This window comes from Protopterus annectens, chromosome 13.part0 (genome assembly GCF_019279795.1).
Source record: "Protopterus annectens isolate FY-2018-M chromosome 13.part0, PAN1.0, whole genome shotgun sequence".
Classification (NCBI taxonomy): Eukaryota; Metazoa; Chordata; order Ceratodontiformes; family Protopteridae; genus Protopterus; species Protopterus annectens.
Genome location: NC_056747.1, coordinates 1290498997 through 1290514708, shown reverse-complemented (window position 1 = coordinate 1290514708; position 15712 = coordinate 1290498997). Strand labels below are relative to the sequence as shown.

The 15712-nt window shown below is 43.7% G+C and overlaps 1 protein-coding gene across 4 annotated transcripts in view; it reads right to left on the bottom strand.

Moving 5' to 3' along the window:
- Positions 1-15712, bottom strand: part of SNX11 (sorting nexin 11) — a 518381-nt gene that overhangs the window by 69386 nt on the left and 433283 nt on the right. For all 4 annotated transcript variants that reach the window (XM_044055316.1, XM_044055318.1, XM_044055315.1 and 1 more), the window contains one exon: positions 12933-13154. In XM_044055316.1, coding sequence (XP_043911251.1) covers positions 12933-13154 — 222 coding nt within the window. The remainder of the gene's footprint in view (positions 1-12932; positions 13155-15712) is intronic.

Here is a 15712-nt window from a genome sequence, read left to right as displayed (position 1 = left end):
TTGGGGTCTTTCCAGTTGCTGCAGGTGTCTGGTAAGGTACATCCCAAAAGGGGCATTGTACTCAATTATGGGCCTGATGAGGGATGAGTAAAGAGGCACGATGACCTCCCCTGATCTAGATGTGAATCCCTTCATGATTAGGTGGGCTATATAAAATGTTTTTCTAACCACTTTGGCCACGTGGTTGTCAAATGACAGATTGCTATCAACTTGGGTCCCCAGGTCCCTAATTACTTCTTCTGTACTTAATGGATTACCACCTATGTGGTAATTTGTGGGCACTTTGTTTTTGCCAAAGGGGATGACTATACACTTTTTGGCATTTAGCTTGAGGCCATGGCTCTGGCACCCGTTGTCTGTTTCTATGAGACCCTTTTGGAAGATGCTTGTGTTGGCTGGAGAGTCGATTATGGCGCCCAGTTTGCAGTCATCTGCAAACTTGGTCAGCCACAGCCCTTCTGTGTTGGCCTGTACCTCCGAGAAATATATACCGAACAAGAGAGGTCCCAGGACTGAGCCTTGTGGGACACCACTTGTGACTGGTTTGGAGTCTGACATGGCTCCAGCAATTCTAACCATGTGGGTTCTGTCCTTGAGCCAGTTTGCAATCCATCTAGTGACATAGGGGTTTATATTTAAGCTGGTGAGCTTATCTATAATGCCTGAGTGGGGTATTGTATCGAAGGCTTTTGCAAGGTCCAGGAAGGCTGTGTGGACCACCTTCCCCTCGTCAATGGCCTTGGTGACTGTTTCAAAGAAATCAACCAGGTTTAAGAGGCAGGATCTGCCCTTAACAAAGCCGAACTGGGTAGGATCCAGTGTCTGTAGGTCCCCAATATCTTTATTTATGAGGTCCATGATGATCCTTTCCATAGCTTTGCAGACCAAGCTAGTCAGGCTTATGGGGCGATAGTTTCCAGGATCCATTGAGGCACCACCATTATGGAGAGGGACCACTGTTGCTGTACGCCACTCTTTGGGCACATATCCTGTAGTAAGGCTGAGATTGAACAGTAGTTTTATGTTTGGGTTTAGCTCTTCTTGGAGTTCATGTAGGGCGCAGCCCAGGACACCGTCTGGTCCCATTGGTGCTGTGTTTTTTGCTTTGGAGAGGGCGGCTCTTACCTGAGCATCTGAGATGTCAGGGGGGCAGCACTCTGCTGGGATAGATATTTGCCCTTTTGGTGTGGAGGGGGGGGGAGTTTGCGATGAACCTGTCAGCTAGGATGTTGACAATGTCTGTGGGTTCAGTGTATTTTTTGTCATTTTGGACTAATTCTGAGCATATCTGGGAATTACCACCCAGGTTCCTAACATAACTAAAGAAAGCCTTGTGATTATCCTTAGTGTCCTGTGCAATTTTTCTCTCGAAGCTGGCCTTAGACAATTTTATGAGTGTCCGTAGTTTTTTGCTAATACTGATCAGTGATGCCTTCCCTTTTTGGGATTTTGCTCTATCATTTATTAGCTTCCTCTTTCTATTGTATAGTTTGTTTATGACTGGGATCCACCAGACAGGACGTCTGCCTTTGGAGGATTGGGTCTTGGTTTTATTTGGGATCGCATGATCCATGCATTCCTGAAGGTGTTCATAGAATGCATTTATAAAGGATTCTGCGGTCTGGGCCGTATTTTCCACAGGCCCGGGGGCTTTGAAGGATTCCACCTCGGTTTTGAGGAGTGTGAAATTTGCTTTAGAGAAGTTTTTCACTGTGGTTTTCTGGGCAGGGGGTGGGGTTGGGATGTGAATATCCAGTGAGATTAGTTTATGGTCTGATCTTACCAGTGAGGGATACACTTCTGGTCTGGAGCATAGAGTCCCCATGTTGGTGATGATCAGGTCCAGTATGTTTTCCCCTCTTGTGGGAGTGGTAACAAATTGTTCCATAGCATTTGAGTTTATACATTCTAGGAACCTTTGGGCTAGGGTGTTGGAGCTAGAGTAATGCTCCCAGTCTATGTTTGGGTAGTTGAAGTCGCCAAATATAATGGTGTTTGGAGAGACCTTCAAATTTTCCAGTGTTCTCAGAAAGGCCGAGTGGGGTTCCTGGGTTTGGAAGGGTGGTCTGTAGCAGGCTATAAACTGGAAGGCAGTTTTACCCACTGTTAGTTGCACATGGATAGTCTCTGATGCTTCATGCTTTGCCACCAACCTGGAGGTGTGGGTATCTTTGATGAATATCGATACTCCCCCTCCTTTTGTGGTTCGGTCCAAGTTTTGGGGCCGAAAAGCATGGTATGAGGTATAACCTGGTAGTGCTGGGGTGCTCTCGGGAGCCCTGAACCAGGTTTCTGTTACTGCACAGATATCGATGTTCTCCATGCTAAGGAGAGTTTTGAGTGCATGCATCTTGAGGTTTAGACTTCTGGCGTTGAGTAGCATTACTCTTAGTTTCTTATCCCTTGTGATACCTATGGAGGTGGGTTTGTCTTTTGAGCCTTGCCTAAAAAGGCACTATGGGGTAGCAAGAGACTTTGCCAATATCCAAAGCCCAGGGGTGACAGGTGCAAGCCGTCCCTAGCGAAGCATCGTGGCTTGTCGAGCATATCATCCCAAGCTGACAGGCATTGGATCCCCTTTGAATGACACCAGTACTTAAGCCAATTGTTGAAATTGATCATTTTGTCTTCATAGTGTGGCATCATTCTTGGTGAGGGTAAGATGCTACTCAAGGTCAGGGTCATACCGGCCTGGGCTACATGCTCAGAGAGCTCCTTTATGTCTCTTTTCATGTAGTCCAGGGAGGTACGTCTCAGGTCATTCACACCAGCATGGACAATGACTGAGTCATATTTGTACTTGCCTTGGAGTGACCTGAGTGCTTGTGTTATGTGGCGGATCCTAGCGCCCGACAGGCTGCTCACCGTGACCCTCTCCTTGTTCAGCCTGGTGAGCGGGACGTTAGTGTGCCTGACGATAGAGTCACCTATTACAAGTGTATCAGGTGTGTTGTTTAGTCTTAAGGGCTGTGACTGTTCGGCACACTGGCTTTGTGAGATATGTGTTGCACGTGTTTTGTTTTGGGGTAGCGGTTGCTTGGGTGTCTGCTTTGGAGGTCTCTGCTGCTTAGGCAGATCTTTATTTAGAGCCTCCGAGTATGTTTTGTGTGATTATGTGTTTGGTTTGCTGTCGTGATAGGTCTATGTGAGACTGGAATTGTAGTGAGTGTGGTTTCCTTCTCCTCCTGACTGGTTATGTCAGTACTGAGTTGAGAGAGCTTAGCCTCCAGTTTGGCTATATGGTTGCATCTCTCACATGTGTTGGAATTTGTTGGGAGGAGGAGAGGGTTGTCTGTGTACATGAGGCAGTTGTAACATTGCCTCAAGATTCCCAGATTCACCAGCTGGACCGGAGAGGAGATTGACAACTGACCTTTGGACATGCTAGAATAATATTGGGAATTCCTTAATAATTGAAAACAAGGGCCAGTGGGGAGTGAGGGTGTAGTGCTTTTAATTTTAGTGCTGACTTATATAATTGCTTTAGCGCGCAAGTGCCAGGTAACTTAAGTGCAATGTGTTACAGGTAACTTAAATGCAAAAGCGACAAACAGTAACTTTCTTTCAAGTGAAACAAGGAAATAAGTACAGTAAGCAATGCAGATATCACTAGTGATCCACAGAAGCGCTGAGAAGCCACGTATTAGGTGGAATTAGCGTTCCAGGGAAATAACAAGTAAACAAACAACAAGCATATAAACAAAGCTAGATTCAGCAGGCCTGGATCTAGTCTATGCTATAGCAAACAAGGTGTACCAATTTCAGTAAGATACAGTTCAAATATTCAGGCACTATAAACCTTTAACCAGAAATTCCCAGCTCAGAAGGGCAGAGTCCAGCCTCTTCTCCCACAAGAGTGCAGACCACGAACCTTCTTAATGTAAAATAACTGGCCTGAAGCCCAAGTGCCTAAACCAGAACTAATACACTTTAAGAATAACAGACACTGGGCTCTCAATCAGCAGTTCCCAACTTAGAAGGATGAAAGCTACCTGTCCTGCCACCACAGTGCATGCCACAAACCTTCCTAATGTAAAACAACTGGTCTGAAGCCCAAGTGCTTAATCCAAAAGACTTAGAATGATAGCTACACTTTAATCAAGTTACTACCAAGCAGTAATAAATACAATTGAATACTTTAGAGAATGCCTGGATTAGTGCTCAAGTTACACAAACAAATCTAGATCCAGCAGGCCCGAATCCAGTCTATGCCACAGCAAACAAGGCGCACCAACTTCAGTAAGAAGCAGTTCAGATATGCATGCACTATAAGCCTTTAACCAGAAATTCCCAGCTCAGAAGGGCAGAGTCCAGCCTCAAATTAGCTGCTACCTGACTTCTACTCTCACCATGGCAGAATTATCAATGTCCCTTTGCTGCTTCATTCACCAGAGGCAAAAAAATAAAAATAATAACAATAATAAAGTAGCAATAATCCTGAAAAGCAAGTGGCAAGTATTTAGTAATCATCAATCTTACTCCAAATGTTGCAAGAATCTGTAGGCTTGTTGTACTCTCACCTTGATAGATTCTCTGGATACCACATACAGCAGCTTAGCACAGTAAAAAAACTACGCTGCATAACAGTCCAAAATTAAAACTGAAGGTGTTTTTACCAAAACAGCAACCAGCTCCATCAGTGTGAAGTCCCATATACACTTGCGATTCACAGACAGTCAGGAAACAATGCCTCTGTGCGCCTTCTTGAAACAAGAGAAAAATGGTAGCACTAATCCCAAGCCTTCTCCTAAGAAGCAGTTCCACGTCTTCCAATGATTTACAAACTTACCCCACATGTTGCAGATTTTAAAAGTTGTTTTTCTTTCGGCTTTTCCTAGTTAGGGGTCATCACAGTGGACCTCCGGTCCACTAATGATTGGCAGTAGATTTTTTACTGGTGCCAATGTGCCAGCTCGACACCCAACCTTCAACGAAGGCATGCCCACTCTACGCATGTCTTTCGACCACCACTCGACCACGGGGAGGACATGCAGACTCCACACACAAGGTGCTCCAGCCGAGAATCGAACGGGAGAACCTCTTGCTGTGAGGCAAAAATGTTACTACTGCCAAAAAAAATAAATGTTTAATAGTCTAGATATTTCAGTGTGCACTAACTGGTAGGAAGATATAAAAACAAGTTAAATGAAAGCTTAACAGTCAAAGGGAAGCACCTTTCCAATGTGATCATCTAGTGTTTGTTTTGAGTAGATCAGATGAGATGAGACAGGGAAGAGTTTCCAAATTTACAGCAGGAGTGAACCAATTAAGACCCACTGAGCTTAAAACAGCAATAAGGTCCGGTTGGGCAGACTGGACAAGAGTCACACAGCAGCAGAAGCAGTCACAGATCAGTGACAGCTTCCAAATATTAAAACCTTTTCCTCTTCTGCTTACCTTAAATTAAAAAAAAAATACTACTTAAAAAAATCAGCTACCCTTAACCCATATGATGACAGAGAATGGGAAACAAACCTTTCCTATTTGACCCTGACCAAGAACATGTAAAACTCTTAAGGAAAAAAACAACTTTAAAGTACAACAAATTTAAAGTAAAACAAAGTTAAAGTTAAATAAACTGCAATAAAATAGAAACAAAAGAACAGTAAAACAAGTCTGTAAAATTTAAATGAAGAATTCCAAGAGTCGTACAACAGCAACAGTCGCAGATCAGCTCTCAATGTTTACTTACATAATTTATCTATTTCTTTAATGTTATGCTTATTAGACACCCACAACCTGGAACATTAGCTTAGCTCTCCACACAAACTTCTATCCATCCTGCTATAACTGACTGTCCATCTGTTCACTGGGGGTTTCTTTTAACACCTCTAATGCAATGGTTGTTTGTCCATTTTCAGGAATGACACATCTTCCCCTCCTTTTTCAGTACAAGAGTATGACCCAATGTGCTAGAGATTCCTAAGTACTTACTAGGTTATCGATCCATGAGGATCTTAAGAAGCCTGGCATTACATTCCCATAGTGCTATTAAGTGCTTACATTTTGCATATGAATAACCCAGAGGGCCAAACAAGGAGATGTTGGAAAATTTACATGCATCCCCTACCGTGAGGGACACAGCTGCTAAACCTCCACCCTCACCATCTCCTTCTCTCTGTCACGTTCACTGTTGACTCTCACTCTCTCCATATTTCCATCTGTCAAGAACCTATCCAACCTATTTACCAGTTTACATTCGTTCCTGGCAATGTGCATTCCTTTCTGTGTCCTCCATTTCTGTTGTCGTACATCCACCAGAAACAACCTACTCACTTCATCCTTCATCTCCTTTTGGTAGGAATTCTGCAGCTACAAATAATCTAACCTATACTGCCTCCTTTTAAGCACTACAATGGAACTTCCCCTACTACCATCTTCAACCCCCACTCCTACCTTCCCTCTTAAAACAAAAAAACAAAACAAAAAAAAAAAATCTAGCATTCATACTATACAGTGATCCTTCCAACATCCAGCACCAGTCTCTGTCACACTCTGTGAACACCAAAATGCCATCCCCTCCACACTTTTTTGGCTTCTCCTCACAGTATAACTGCATATGCAACATAACTAAAATACCTTTTTTCGTCCACATTTTGTATAGCCCAACATTCAACTAAATCTATCTTCACCATGGCACCTATTTACTATTCTCATCCTTAGCTCTGTAACAAAACTATGTCTACCCCCTCTGTTGCTAACCTTTCCATAGCCATCACTGTCTTAACAATGTGGGTAATCCCATACATTCCATGGTACTAAAAGCAACACCCCACATCTTCCTATATGCTTTCTCTTTTCCTCCCTAATCCTTCTCATTGTCATCAGTGTATTTATCAAGACGCAGTTGCTTTGTTTCCCCCTCCCCCCATGCTGATGTCTTTTTGTGGTTACTTCAGAGACCTGGGTATTCAAGGAGCAAAGTACAGTTCTGTACACTTACCATAAATGTAGATGTCCGAGTGTATTCACTGTTGCAGTCATCACACTTGGCTTATCTGCCTGCAGGTAGCCCTCAGTTGGCCCAAATACCAGAGACTTAGTATTTCTGCTTTGGATGCTGTCGCTGCAGTACTGATGTCAGGTCATTAGGGGTATTAAAAACAGGCAGCCAACGCCATTACATCAGTTTTTCTTGCCCTAAATGTCAGGAGCCCCCCAAATTGACAGCTAGGTTATGGTGGGGAAAACACCACCAGTAAAAAGTAAATACCAGTACCGATATCAATGCCCCAGAAGGGGTTAGCAATAGCCATAGATAGGAGAGAGAGAGAGAGAAAACCAGGGGACTGGAGGGAGGGAAACCAGGACTGCAAAAGTGAATACACTTGAACATCTACATTTATAAGTGTACACAACTGTACTATGTTCTTCATATTTCACTGTTGCAGTCATCACACTTGGGTGGATTCCCAAAGTTGAAGAAGGGTGGAGGCAGTCAAGAAGAGTTAAGGCTGAATAGTATGCCTTGCAAGACTGCTATAGCAAATCCTGCCCTGGATTTGGAGAAGATAGGCAGGTGGTCATTCTTGGTGAATGTGTGTACAGAATTCCAGGTAGCAGCCTCCAAGATGTCCCTAGTAGGGACTCCCCTGAGAAATGCTGTAGAGGTAGACGTTGCAATAATGGAATGTGTTCTTACCCCCTGAGGGGTTGGTTTCCCATGGTGCTTGTAGCAGAAATGGATGCAGTGTGCTATCTATTTGGAAATAGTTTGTTTGAAATGGTCTTGCCCTCTGCCCCTGTTGCAAAGCTGACTAGTAGCTGGTCAGATTTTCTGAAGGGCTTAGTCCTAATAAAGGTAGAATATGAGCTGTCTGTGCATGTCCAAGGAGTGCAGGATCCTTTCCCATTTATTTTGAGGATTAGGGAAGAAGGTTGGCAAATGGATGGATTGACTGAGAGCCACACTGGACACCACTTTAGGCATGAAAGAAGGGTTAGTCCTGAGGGAAACCCTGTCAGCATGGAAAAAAACGAAGGGTTCCACAGCCATAAGTGCTTGTAGCTCAGACACTCTTCTAGCTGAAGTGATGGCCAGAAGCAAGGCTGTTTTCCAAGAGAGGAATTTTAAGTCTGCTGATGCAGCAGGTTCAAAGGGGGGAAGCGTGAGCTTTTCCAGTACAAAGTTAAGGTCCCAAGCAGGGGTGGGTGCTCTCCTTGGTGGCCTTAAGCTGTTTGCCCCTCTGAGGAACTGTTTGATAAGAGGGTGCGAGAAGAGAGGAAGCTCAGTGTCATAATGAACAGAAATGGCTGAGGCATGGATCTTAATGGAGGAGAAGGAGAGGCCTTGGTGTGGAGGAGAAGGACAGGCCTTGGTGAAGTAAGATCTACTAAGTAATCCAGGATTAAAGGCAGGGAGGGCAGAGTTGTGTCCTCTCCTTTAGGCAGAACCCAGGAGCAGAACCTTTTTCCACTTAGCATAGGAATTTCTTGTACTGGGTCTTCTGGCTTCAAGAATGACATCCAGCACCTGCTTGCTTAGGGTTGCTGGGGGAGAATTCCAGGAATATGCCAGGCTGCAAGATTTAAGGTTTGCAGTTGTGGATGCAGAATCTGACCCTCCTGCTGAGACCAGGGTGGCACCGATGTCAGGCTGCACATGAGTGGATACCAGTGCTGGCGTGGACAGTCCGGGGCAATCAGAATTGTTCTTGGTCTGTCCTGTTTTATCTTAAGTAATACTCTTGAAAGGAAGGGCAGGGGGGAAAGGCATAGATTGAGCGATTTACCCACTGAAAAGATAGGGAATCCACTTTTCAGGCCCTGCTGTGAGGATTCCTGGTGCAGAATTTGCTGCGCTGGTGGTAGTAGGGCGAGGCAAAGAGATCCACCTCTGGGGTCCCCCATTTCTGGATCAGAAGGTTGAAGGTGCTGTTCTCCAATTGCCACTCATGTGGGTCTAGGAGATTTCTGCTTAAGTTGTCTTGCCAGTAAGTTTTGTTTGCCTGGCAGGAATTGAGCTTGCAGATGGACTTGAATGTCCAAGGCCGTGTTCCACAGGGCCATGGCTACCCTGCAGAGTGGGTAGGAATGGGTTCCCCCCTGCTTGTTGATGTACCACATAATTGTGGTGTCTGTTTTTATTAGTAGTTATCCTGGAAAGATTAGGGATCTGAAAGCTGTCAGAGCATTCTGTACAGCTAGCATCTCTTTTTGGATGATGCGCAGATAAATCTGACTAGGGCTCCAGTGGCCCTGAATACATATTCCGTCCATGTGTGCCCCCCAGGCATAGTCTGATGCATCTGTGGTTAGGGTCTGGGTGGCTTGGGGTTGAGTAAATGGCAGTCCCTTGTTGTGGTTGCATGCTTCTGCCCACGAGAGGAACTCTGTCCTTAGACAGGGTATGATAGGAATGACTGTTTCCAGGTCCAGAGAATGTTGGCAACAAAGATTTTTTAAGTACCATTGGAGTTTCCTCATATGCAGTCTTGCATATGGAATCAGCAGTATAGATGAGGCCATGAACCCTAGGGCTTGCAGTATTTTTCTTGCAGATAGTTGGGTTCTGGTGGCTATTTGTTTGAAGTAGTCTGTCAGATAGACTTGTTTTTCTGAGGTGAGGAATGCCATCTGGGAAGTTGTGTCAAAGCTTGCTCCCAGGAATACAATCTTTTTACTGGGTACCAGTTTTGATTTATTTTCATTGATGGCGTACCCCAAGGAGGTGAGAAGGTTTTTCACAAATGTCAGGTGCTGTAGCAGCAATTCCTGACTGTCTACCTGAATCAGGCAGTCATCCAAGTACAGGTAAATTTGGATATTTCTCTGCCTGCAGTATGCAATGGCTGGAGCCAGGCATTTTGTGAATACTCTGGGTGCAGTAGATAAGCCAAAGGGAAGTGCAGAGAACTGATAATGCATAGACCCTGCCCTGAAACGTAGATACTTCCTGCATTATTCCCTTATGGGGATATGCAGAAAGGCTTCTTTTATGTCTAGGATGACTAACCAGGCATCCTTGGCTAGCACATGAAAAAGCTGTTGCAGGGTAAGCATTTTGAATTTTGGTATCACCAGGAAGGTGCTGAGAATGGAAAGATCCAGGATTGGGCACCAAGAACCCTCTTTCCTAGGTACCAGGAAGAGTCTGGAGTAGAATCCTTGACACCTCTGTTCTACTGAAACTGGCTGAATAGCTCTGATATTGAGCAGGGAAAGTACTTGGTTTTGAGCCTGTGCCCACTGGTTTGGAGGAAGGTCTGGAAACCCGCTTGGGGTTGGCAGTGAATAGAAATAAAATTTGTACCCCTGGGATACAATTTTGAGGACCCACCGGTCCTGAGTGATGGACATCCAGTTTTTTGCATGAAGGGCAAGTTTTCCTCCTAAGGGCCCAATCAATTGGGCAGGGCTGGGAAGTGGAGTAAAGAAGTCATTGTGAGCTTTTTCCATAAGGAGGTGGCTTACCACTCCCTGCTTTAGGGGTACTCCATTGCTTAGATCTCTCCATACCCTGTGACTGAAGTCTGGGTGGTCTGTTTCCCCTGGGTCTGGTTTGAGAAGGCCTGGAGGGGGCTGGAAAGGACCAGTGTTTGGAAGGGCAATGCCTATTGAATCTAGGGGGCTGCACTTGTAAGAATTCTTTAATAGTCTGTACAGACTTAGCTTTTTCTTCCATCTTTTTAAGTACTGCTTCTGCTTTGGTGCCAAACAAACAGTCCTTATTCAAAGGAGCGTCTAGTAACTTTGATTTGTCATGGTCTGGCAAGGTCTGCTCCTTCAGCCAAGCATGTCTTCTCAGTACAAAGCCAGTGACAGCTGCCCGGCAAGATGCTTCTAGGGCGTCAAAACCACACTGCAAAGTATGCTTGCTGACTTGGCTTGCAGAGTGCATAAGCTTCTGCAATTCTTTATTTTCTGCACAGTCTGAAAAGGTTGCCACTTCTTGTTTAGCAAGTTCCATAACATGTTGCTGGTACTTCAGCATGTGAAACTGACAATTCAATGCCCTAATAGCAAGAGTTGCAGAGGTATATATCTTCTTACCCCATCTGCCAAAGCTCTGGAATCCCTGTCCGAAGGGGTGGGATTATTGGCTGTAGTAGCTTTGATACCTTTAGGCCCCTGGGAAATGATCTCTGGGTCAGCAGTAGAATTCTTGAAAAGAAATTTGTGAGTGTCAGGTACTCTGTAGTACCTGTCTGGTTTCCTAGGGGCAGCAGGTAAAGTGTCAGTAGTAAGACTGGATTCCATAACGACATCATCCACAGCATCCAGGACAGGGGGTATTGCTAAGGGCCTGTGTTGAGGCAGCTCTAGAAATTCTCTGAGTCTCTTTTTGGACTGATGATAGTCTTGGCATTCCGAGTGGAAATGCTCTTGTAAGGTATTTAAGGTTTCACCAAAAGAAAAATCCTCTGGAGGGGAGGCAGCAGGAATGGATTCCTCTGCACCCGAATCCTCATAAGGAGATAAGGGCATGTCTTCATAATCAGAAATTTCAGAGTCATCGAACTCCTGGTCTGTAGCAGCTGAAGGGGACTGGACTCTGTCTCTTAGCGGGGGAAGGCTGAATTCGCCTAATCAGCGTAATAAGATCTTCAGCCATTCTAAGCATTTATTTTTGCGGCATGGGAGCAGGTGCATGCTCTTTGGTCGTCAGTTTTCTAGGCACAGTGCATACTCTTGGCCTAAGAAACTCGATAGTTTTGGTTAAAAAGGAAGTCATCGGTTTGAGTCGAACATCAGTTGTGCAAATAACTGCCTCAGAAGCCGGTGCCTGCTCAGCAGCTCCGGACCCATCCAAGGTAGAGACATCCGCAGTTTCCATAGTCAATGAAGAGTCTCGCGGCATACCAGACTCCAAATGGGTCTCAGTAGAGGTCTGCGAATTCACTGAAGCGGGTATCGAGGGCTACAAAAGCGCCTCACTGAGTACCGGCAGACTGGCGACTAGCTTAACGGAAGCGTTGCCGGCAGTTTTGGACCAATGCGGTCTGTCTCTGTCTTTATCTTTACATTTTTTCAGAATATCGGTAGTTGGATGGCTAACCGAAGCCATTTCAGAATACGGAGATTGAGAGCGAAAGAATTTAGTGGCAAAGAGAGCTCGACGATGAATGGTTCGGGCGGTAAATAAGGCACAAAACCGACAGCAAAGGACATTGTGGTCTGGGCCTAAACAGGTGACGCAGTAAGAATGAAAATCTCTGTGAGGTATTTGCTTTCTACAGGCAAGACAGTTGTTAACTTTTTCTGACATCGGCTAGAGCAAGAAAACAGGATCCCCAAAGGGGTACATAGCTTTAGAAGACTTCAGGATTATTAAATTCATAAACAAAAATTCAGGTAGCAGCCGACCGGCACTTGTGAACTGCTTCTGCTTCAAGCTCCTCGACAACAAGACTGATGTAATGGCGTTGGCTGCCTGTTTTTATACCCCTGATGACCTGACATCAGTACTGGAGCGACAGCATCCGACGCAGAAATACTAAGTCTCTCGTATTTGGGCCGAATGAGGGCTACCTGCAGGCAGATAACCCAAGTGTGATGACTGCAACAGTGAAACACGAAGAACATATACACTTTCCTCAGCAGTGCTACAGTTATGCAGCTGTGGTATGCCCCTCCCCTAGCTACCCTAACCAGCTCCTTTTAGTAAAAGTAAATAAATAAAAATAAATAAAACAAGGGACCCTGTTGTATACATTCATTAACCTATCCACTCTTTTAGCACTGTATCTTTCTCCCTCAAGTCTAACTGCTGCCCCCTAACAATAACACATGATCCCAGGCCCATAAGCCTAACCATTCTGGCAGCTATCTAACCTTTAAATATTAGCAGGGCCAGCTACTGAAAGATATTTCTTATGATAACCTTTTCTCAAGCTAACATAAACCATTCACAAATCTACTTTTCAAACATCAATGACAAAATATACTGTAAGGGATAAGCTGCCACTAAGAGGATGAGAGAACACCATTACCTTTCACAGTCACAGCCAACGAAGAAGTGAACTGCTGGGGAAAGAGTTGCTTCTGCATTTCTAATCCCATGTTGGCTGGACATTGCGTAGTTCATGATGGCATCTGTAACTGTGTAAGGAGTCTTGCCTTGCACGCACGTTTCAATCTCTGTCGCTGACAGCTGAGTTTGCAGGAAGAGGTGCAGGTGGCTATCTGAGAGGAGGACCATTTTCTGAAGAACTCTACAGGGCAGAAAAAAACAGGAAACAAGAAAATTAAAATTCTGACTTCTTAGCAGCACAACATAACACATGATGGCCCTTGAATAACATAATGTATGGATGTAGGATCTATATTACATTGTCAAACTCACAGGAGTTCCAACGATGTAATATCGAACCAGGAAGTTCAAAATCCAAAAAGGACGAAAAAACAGAACAGCGATTTTTTTTCCCCCAGGGAAAAAAAATCGCTGTTCTAGTACAAAAACAAAAAAAACACATACACTTTACACTTATACTAATGTGGGGACACAGCCACCCACACCCCCCCTACTTAAATATATCAACTCCGAGATAGCACCACAGTGGAGGAAATAGTAAAGCCGCAAAAACGGCCCACCGATTTTTTTCCCTTTCGAACATATGGGTTCGATATTACAATGTTCGGACTCCTGTGAGTTCGACATTGTAATATAGACCCTGGATGTACACTGTGCAAGCCTTTGTTGTTTAACTCTACACTGCCCTGTGACCATTTCCTATCTGCCCCTAATTCACATACTGACCCTTACACCCCACCATTTACAGCCCCCTTGTTCCACTTTCTGCTGTAGTACATAAGGGTTGCATCAATTATGGCATCCACCATAACCAGATTATCCCCTCCCCCAGGAGATGAGTGTAGTACCATCTATATGTTGGTCAGAATCCTTAGTGAACAACACAGTGTTGCTGTGTTCCAGTCTCCAGAAAGTCTGAAATTATTGTTAGAATTTGGAAGGAATGAAGGAATATGTACAACATGACAAGCAAATTCCCTATATCATCTAGGCATCACCATTTACAATACTCCACATATGATATTTTATATATGTGTACATATGTGAGTTTATATTAGTTTCAAAGAAGAAAATTTTGTCTGAACTAGTGTTTTTGCAGGGTGAAAGGCCTGCTGCACCACCCCACAGCTACATATGACAACAGTGGCGGTGGTGGGAGGGGTAAGAAGAAAATCCTTTAAATCCAATGTGCACCAATCCTGGTATAACATGCACATGGCTGCTTTATATGAAACAGGAACTGACAGAACACAACAGCCCACTCATGTTTCAATGAGAGATAAAATTTGGCTAAAAGAATGGGACCCAGGTGTCGTATGATATGTGTATATGTATATGTGTGTGTGTGTGTGTGTGTGTGTGTGTGTGTGTGTGTGTGTGTGTGTGTAATATATATATATATATATATATATATATATATACACGTGTGTATATATTACAAATGTTGAATGCTAAATGTCCTTTAAGGTATCACACTAAATTAAAACTTGTTTTGAAGACATAAGTATTCAAGGTAAACAATCCAGGAGACGCAGTTATGTTCTGCATTAATAAATGCTGACTTAGGAAGTATGAATCACCTGAGCTAGTCTGAGAACAGCTAACTGAAAAATCAGCAGATTTAAAGTGGAATAAATAAAGAAGCAAATCTGAAAAAACTGTTGCGGAAGGCAAGGTTACTACATTAAGCAGAGATAGCAACCAAATGGAAGTGCTTTTTTCATACATCTGCATTGTTCAATTTATGAAAGCTCCAGATATACCTTACAAGATTTAATTAATTGGTCTCTTTAGTACTAGGAAGCACTTAAGTTTTGAATCTGCCAAGGTCAATGATTTATAACACTTCTTCCCAACAAGTTATGCACCACAGATGTGTCAAAATCAAACATCTGTTAAAGCATTTTGTCTCAAAGTTAAATATAGCAATGTTAAGTTTATTCCTGCTTTCCATAGCACTGGCATATGAAATCTTATGCAAGATTATAATCAGAAAATGAGTTACCTAAAGACAGTAGTTTAAATGTTCAAAAATGGAAGGCTGTAAGAGAAGTACTATTAGCTATTCAAACTGGACTTGTTGCCTAAAAGTTACTCATAAAGCAGAAATCGTAAAAAAGTAAGACATTGGGCCAGGATCTAAGAGACATGCACTTGCTGTTGGTGACTTAGTTCAGTGTAGGCCCTACATATAAAGCAGGCTTACACCAAGGACAAGTCTTTTAAAACTGCATCCATAAGGACCCCCAAACTCAAGACTATCTACTTTATAGCATGCTCCCTTTAACTGGATGTTACTTCTAAGGAACTTGGATGCTTTAAGTGGAGCTTAAATTTGCATGATTTTTACATTTTTTTGTTTCCATATTCTTGCTAACATGGAAACCTCTTTACATACTGGGTTTCATTAGCAGAAATATGTTAGATAATTTGCTGTCATGTTGTAGTTTGGGAGAAATATATATCTGTATATAAATGTGTGTGTGTATATATAATATGCACATACATTTTATATATACATGTATACATGTGTGTCTGTGTGTATGCGTGTAGGCACACACACAAGGAGCACTGTGGGAGAGACCTGGACATCTTCCTGAAAAGGAATGCAAAGGAGCCTGAGAAGGGATTCTGCTTCAGACCATTTACATGCAGTGGATACAACTCCAGTCACAACTCCAGTCGTGTCCTGAAGTGGAATAACTCGACTTTTTCTCTGTGAACTACATTAGCCCTCGT